The sequence below is a fragment of the Micropterus dolomieu genome, linkage group LG01 (genome assembly GCF_021292245.1).
Source record: "Micropterus dolomieu isolate WLL.071019.BEF.003 ecotype Adirondacks linkage group LG01, ASM2129224v1, whole genome shotgun sequence".
Taxonomy (NCBI): Eukaryota; Metazoa; Chordata; class Actinopteri; order Centrarchiformes; family Centrarchidae; genus Micropterus; species Micropterus dolomieu.
Genome location: NC_060150.1, coordinates 52178743 through 52186335, shown reverse-complemented (window position 1 = coordinate 52186335; position 7593 = coordinate 52178743). Strand labels below are relative to the sequence as shown.

General features: G+C 41.2%; 1 protein-coding gene across 1 annotated transcript in view; it reads right to left on the bottom strand.

The window, feature by feature from the left end:
- Window positions 1-6511, bottom strand: part of ppp3r1b (protein phosphatase 3 (formerly 2B), regulatory s1ubunit B, alpha isoform, b) — a 29435-nt gene extending 22924 nt beyond the window's left edge. The window contains exon 1 of the mRNA XM_046046764.1: window positions 6174-6511. Coding sequence (XP_045902720.1) covers window positions 6174-6176 — 3 coding nt within the window. The 5' untranslated portion in view covers window positions 6177-6511. The remainder of the gene's footprint in view (window positions 1-6173) is intronic.
- Between the last annotated feature and the right edge of the window lie 1082 nt (window positions 6512-7593).

Here is a 7593-nt window from a genome sequence, read left to right as displayed (position 1 = left end):
TCCTTAAGTTTATGTCTGTAATAACCTGTTCCAACCTGCCTCGGCTTGGTAATGCCCCCACGTATTTCAGAGGGCGAATCTGCCCCCAAAGCAGCCCATTTATCCTCTAGAGTGCGGCAGCATTAGTTTGTTATGATTATTTTTATCATCGATAAATCTATTTATTCTCCCAAATAATTGTTTGGTGTAAAAAATGTCAGAAATCATTTCCTAAAGACCAACTGGACATCTTCAGGTTTTTGTTTTGTCCAACTAACAACTTAAATTCAAAAACATCATCATAAATATCATAATATCATATCTTTCTGACACAAGAAAAGCAGCAAATCCTTACAATACTAAAGAACGTTTGTATTTTTGCTTGAACAGATCACTTATCAGAATAATAAGTGAAATGATTATTTGTAATGATTTACAGAGAGAGACCTTGTGTAGTTTGGATCTTGAACTGGTGCTATTTTCTGCAAAAATTACAGCAAAATACAACACAGACCATTTTGTTTCACTCCAGATTGAGTAATTCTGGTTTAATTGAGGCCGACTGAGGATCTGGTTTCTTTGATTGCCGTACCAGCCACTCAAACACTCCCCCTCCCTGCTCAGTGAAATCTGTTCCAGCTCAGCATCTGACACCGAGCCCAACGCTGACTTGGCTCCGATCACAGGCGTCACATGGGCCCAGTACACTACATGTTGTTCCCTTTTCAACACATGCAGTTATACTTGTGAGCTCATGATACACATTAATGTTTAGGTGGCCTACACCAAGCTGTACGACTGCGGTGGTATTGCGTAACATGTGTTGGCACGCTGCAGCTGGTCTAAGCAGGGATTCCCCTGGGAGACCCAGCTGCAGCATAAACACCTCACCCTCAACCATCTGAAGTTTGGGAGTATTTTAGTCAGAGACCCGACGACATGGTGATCTGTGAGCTCTGTGAATTTGTAAAGTATCTTCACAGCAGCAAGCAGAATCATCCCAGAGCACTGTGTCAAGATGGCACAGTGTTTCCTTTGTGTCTCCACACAAGCCTGATATATCAAGATGATCAACACGAGGAGCGTGTTTCGGATCCGTACCGTATTGGTCCGAATATAAAAGACGACGCTGATTTCAAGATGACCCCCCTCCCCTTTTATTCCAAGAGTCATTTTAGATAGATAGATAGATAGATAGATAGATAGATAGATAGATAGATAGAGAAAATAGTTTTATTAGAAAATAATCCTAATACAAACACAGTGAATAAAATAAAACAAAGTAGGTTGTAGTTTTTAACATCTAGATCTAGACTATTATGCAGGTAGTAACGTTATTAATCTCTTTTCTTTTTGTTCAGAGTCTGGCTACTATTCTATATTTACTCAAACATTTCCTGAAGTGAAATTATTATTGGTTAAGGCCTATTTTATCCTGTCAGTTACACGCCATGGTCTGTTAAAGAAGACATTGTTTTTAAATGGAGTATCCCTAACTTACACCTGCATTTCACAAATCAAATTGTCTGGTCACTGCAGCTTTGGTTTCACTCTACATTTTTCCTCCTGGTCCTCTGCTCAACCTCCTCCAGTTTGGGAACTACTGGCTTAGGATAAACAGCTGGTCTGTGGTTGTGACACCTCAACACCGAGATATTAAACTCAATGCAAAAAGACAATCCTGCACGAGTGCAGTCATATTTGTAATACCATCGTAACTGGATATAATATATTCAATCACTACTGGCCTTTTATTAGGAGGTGAAATGTCACCATCATGTTAACATGTACACCAACATTGTATTTTTATTACGTTTACAGATCTCTGTAAGTGGCAACTGACTTTTCAGCCACTACAGCCTCATGCTGTCGTCTCCGCCTCCGTCTGTGCATTCAGGTGGTTCACTACACGAACCTCCATCATTCACTAGCTGGTATTAAATTCACATTGCAGTAACAACAAAAATATGACTCAAGAGTGCTTCCCTAAATGACACAGCTCCATTAAATGTGTTGCTATTTCCTGTTTCTTATTACAGACCCAAAACAGGTCACGTGACCCTGCAGGTTTCACTGGTTAATTTCACCACAGTGCAAAGTGCCATTAGAGGGCCTTTAAAGTCCATTAGTGTTTAAAGAGGTAGAAACATATTAGGGTTTGTCTGTTCTGTGATAAACTTGTTCCTGTCAATTGTTCGACCGTGACGCCGACGCCTATGAAACTGTGCGGCTGTTTAAATCCACTGAAACTAAACACACACATTAAAACACAACCGACAGATCGGTCCCCCCGGCCAGGCTTCATTTACACACTGAATGAATTTATGAATCTGACCTACAATAAAACACGTGCCTCTATATTTAGGCACGGCGACTGGTAACCCCACCTCGGCTCAGTTTATCTGCCAGATGATTTGAATCTCTGACATTAATGTGATTGGCGTTACTTCACAGACAGGGTATTCGACAGTAAAGCTGCTGGTGCTGCAGCAGCATCTGAAAAGAGCCTCAAACTGCAGACCAGCCGGCTCTGATCCGAGCAGGACAAAATCCGACGCACCGAATCTCATGTTAACTGCACAAAAAATACACATGTTTGGGGGGGGGGGGGGGGGGGGGGGGGGGGGGGTCCCTCATAGAGATGATGGGTTCATTTAAAGGTTTTTTATAAATGTATCCAAGGACTGCAATACGCCTGCAGTTGAAGATTATTGTGATTAAAAACAATAATCACCAGTGTTGTCTTCAAATATATTTTTTCATCTGAACAAAAAAAGTATTTCATCAATAATGATCTAAAGTGAACAGCAGCACATTTAATAGGCAGGACTAAACTTTTAACGAAAACAAATAAGCAACATCGGGTTAATCAACAGGAAAACATCAAAACTGTTAATCACAGCTAGGAGTAGGCGACATGTCCCTAAAATGACACTGCAATGTTTCAGGGTATTTCTGGTATAATCCCAACAAACAGTTCAATATGAGACAGACGGTCTGGTTCTTACCTCCTTTCTGTCTCTGCATACTGCGTTTTAATACAGACAACTAATTGGTTATGACTTACAGCTCTGATTCTGTCGCCAGATCACTGATCAAGCAGAAAATGATGATCGCAGGTCATAAATACTACATGTTGACCAGGCGGACAGAAATTCCCATCGAACTACCACGCTATTGGCAAGCCAACAGCAGAGGATGGCAAGCAACGGCTATGTTCACACCTTCTCGCTTTACACTTCAGTGCCAGTTAAATTATTCAGTGCTTCAAAGATTCAACAAGCAATACGAGGGCCGAAACGGTTCAAGGATGGATCGCCGTAGGCCGTCTGTGACCCAGTTTCAAACATGGAAGCTGCCATGATTTATGTTGTTTTACCGTTTATTTTATAGAGTAGCTAAATTTGTGTTAGCATATCGGGCTGCTAATCTGGCTAACAGGCTGGGCGATGTTGCACGGATGCTGTAATTATAGATGGGACAGTCAAGAGAAACTGGGTGAACGTTAAGTCTCATTTCAAGCAAACTAAATAAAGGGTTTAGTAGGTTGGATGAGTGTGTGTTGTTTGTAAATGTATAGACAGATATGCCAAGAAGGTAACGGTACATTTATGTCTGAAAGACTACGTTCACACTGCAGGGCTAAATACTTAATTCCAATTTTTTTCCCCAATATCCAATTTTTTTAATTAACATTTCACATTATAGTTTATATGTGGCCCAAATCAGACTGAAGTGTGAACTGACCACGGCTGAAAGCAACCCGCATGCTCAGAGGAATAAAACAACGTCACACGCAGCTTGCTGTCGTACAAAAGTAAACAAAGGAGGGCACAGAGGTTAGCTCCGGTTAGCTCATACTTGCTAACCTTCCCGATTTTCACGCAAGACTCCCGTGTTTCATCGCCCTCTCCCGGTCTCTCTCTCTCTAATGTTTCGGACAGACAGCATGCACGTTACGGAGAAGATAACTCGCAATCCGGTAGATTTCAGGTGGAAGAAATGGAATTCGTGAGCAGATTATAGCAAGAACGAGGAGAAAGAGAGACACATTTTTAATAATGAGCTTTTTCCCTCACCGTGGCTCCCTCTGGCGCAGAATTGTGACGAGGGCCACTCTAGAGTGACGTCTAGAGTCGCATGAACTCCCATCTGAGTGTGCAGACTGAAGTCATTACTTACTGTGCAGTGCTGCACCAAATTACTTAAATCAAATAAATGTAAACTCATTTGCAAAAGCAAAACAAAAATAGCAATAATACTGTATACAGAGGCCACAATATTGGGCCACAGAGGAAGTTACTTCACCATGACAGCCCTAATCACGCTGCTGTCTGACAAAGTACCCAGGACTTTCCGGGATCCAGTATAAGTGGATTATCCTGGAGAAATAACATATAATGAAATGAAGCGAAAACCAATATTGTTTCAAGTAAAAAGCAACAGCTGAGCTGACATTTAAATGTAGAGATCACAAAGAAAGTTGGAGGAGACAGTCTCCGGCCATCATTGTTTTCCTCATCTACACTAAAACACAAGATCAGCATTTTAAGTTTCTTTCACTCAAGAGGCCATCTTTGAAAAGTACAGTGTTTTGAGAATGAAAAACACCGGCTGAGAGTGCATGGACAGCCGTAACGGAAAGAAGAAGATGTGTTTTCCAGATTCAGTTGGCTCAGTGTGGGCGTGTTCCTGTTCACTGCAGTGCTAGGATTATCATTGTCCACACAACACTGTGGATATACCACTGTCCTACTTCCCAGCACTGACCTACATCCACTCTCCAAAAAAAGCAGCAATTACATCACATTTGCTACCTGGATTGGCACATCCCAGCTCCTGCACCATGACCACTTAGTCCGTCTGTACGACTTGTTCAGAGCAGAGCAGTTTAATAACTACTCTATCACAATTTTGCATAAAGGGGTATTATTTAGATTGTTTGGCCAAACACAATTTGCAAAAGTCACCATGGGTTTTTGATATATGTTGATTGGCATGTAAATAAGCATTAATTAAAGACCCAACTTTGACGCATGTAATGCTAATTTCACAATATTTGAGTAATTTCTCAAGAAAAAACACAAAAAATTCCAAATTCCTTTGGATTTGAGGCTGTTGGTCAGACAAAATACATGATATGAACACTATTATTTAATTGTCGAATGATTTCTGATGTTTATTTGCATTTTTCACTATTTTCTGACACTTTGTGGACATTATGAATAGCAATTATTTAACAATGAAGCAAAGGACTAATAAAAGCCCAACCTTTGACACGTGTAATGCTAATTTTAGAGAATTATTCTTTTTATAGTTATTCTTTTGAGTCATTTCTCAAAAAAAAATGCCAAATACTCTGAATACCTTTGAATTTTAGGCCGTCAGCCAAACAAAACAATGCTTATTAACAATAATTGTTTAACACAATAATTATAAATAGTGATTATTTAACAACAATATAAGCGTTATATAAGCATTGATTACAGCCGAATGCATGTAATGCTTATTTTACAACAGGTTAACAATTGAGTAATTTCTCAAGAAAGTCAGAATAGTTCAGAAAAGTTGCCAAATATTCAGAATAGTTCAGAAAAGTTGCCAAATATTCAGAATACCTTTATATTTTAGATGCAGATTTAATTTTCTAACTAAATACTCGGCTAAATAATGTATCTCTAATAAAAACATCTGTTAGTTGCAGTCGTAGTTTATTCAATTAGGCGATAATGCTCTTCTTCCACACAGCTTTTATTCTGATGGCACCGTTACGACACTTCCGCCGTCACTTCGCTGCGCACTTGACGCTCCTCCAGCTAGCTAACCTGCTAGCAAAACCCTTAACAGAATTTTTCTCATTTCCTCACTAGCTAGCTTTGTTACCACATTCTATCCCACGCCACATATCGAAGTTCCGTTACATGATGGAAATGTGTCAATGTGTGAAAATATGTCCGTTGAAAAAAAACCTGTAAATAAAACAATAATTTACAAACACTGTCATAAACAAACTGCCACAATCGGTTAGGATCTTTTTAATGTCACCGCTATGCTAACGGTAGCTAGCAGCAGGTTAGCCTGGAGAGCTAGTTATGAAGCCATCTGTACAGTCGAAGGAGGAGAAGCTGTTTTTACTAAATAAAGGTTAAGGTTAGATATTATCATTTTAATAAATGCACAACAGATTTTCTTACCATTTTGCCGCCGGGGGGTTGTTGCGCTTGCTAGGAGGGTGATTTAAAGCTCCGTTAGCGGGTCGACACGGTCGGATAAACACGACGTTTTCAACGAGCTTTGTGACTTTTAACGGTCAGGTAGCGACCACCGGCTGTCTGGCTGCACCGAGTCTGACAGCGGGGGAGAGATTCACTGCAGCGCCCGCAGATAGAGCCGCAGAGAGGGGGAGAGAGAGAGCAGAGAGAGAGAGCAGAGAGGGAGGCTTGTGGTGAGGAGAGAGAGGAGGAGGAGGAGGAGGAGGACTGAAAGGTGCTAAGCAAAGCTCGTCTATTGACAAGAGGAATCACTCTCGCACCCAGCCACGGTTAGATGACTGAGCTACGGAAGAGGATTAGAGCCATATGTTAAAAATTTATTTGAGTTCCGAGTTTAACCTCAAAATTCTGAATTTAACCTCAGAATTCCGTCTTTCATCTCAGAATTATTAAACTCAAAATTCCAACATTAAATTTAAAATTCCAACATTATTTTTTGTGACAATTTTATTTGAATTGTAAAATTGAAGTCAGAATTCGGAATTTAATCTCAGAATTCAGAATTTAATCTCAGAATTCAGACTTTAATCTCAGAATTTTTAAACTCAAAATTCTCACATTTGCTGTTTCTCAATCTGCGTTCTTGTCTGTACTTGTGTTCTTGTGGACTTGTGATACGTCATCGCTAACAACAGGAGCATCATCGACAACTTACAGGTATTCTCACCTTGTTCATTTCACACTGCACTACAACAATCTCATCTCCGTCCTTGTGTTCCTCCTGTGAGCGATGCGGTGTCACCGGAATCCAGGACAGACGAGGCGGTCAACAGGACGGAGCCATTGGAGCCCGGGAGCGGCGCGTCTACCTGGGACAGACCGCGCACGCCAGCCTCGCTGCAGCGACATCCCGGACCATCACATCACATCCGCGTAGTGGAAAGCAGGCCCCACCGCCGTCGACCCCAACCTGTATGCAGACCGTCCAGATTCGAAAAACTCGGAGACTCCATCAGCTCGTCTCCACCTGGACCTCACCCTCACCGGCTGCATCTCCGCGGCGCTCACCAAACGCGTCACTGGCAATTACGTCACCAGAACACGACAAACACAAGGACCAATAAAGGGCTGCGTCAGAACGGGCAACACCGGAGACATGGAAAACGTGGAGTGGATTTCCGCCTTCTTCGCACTCTTCCCAAATGTAAGATCATCTCAGAAATAAAAATAGACCTTTTCAATACCCAGTCACTGACAAACAAAACCGGTTTAATATCTGAACATATTCTTGAAAAACAAATAGACATGATGTGCCTCACTGAAACTTGGCACAAACAATATTCATATCTCGCACTAAATGAAGCCTGCCCCCCAGGATACACATACCTGGAGAAGGCCAGAA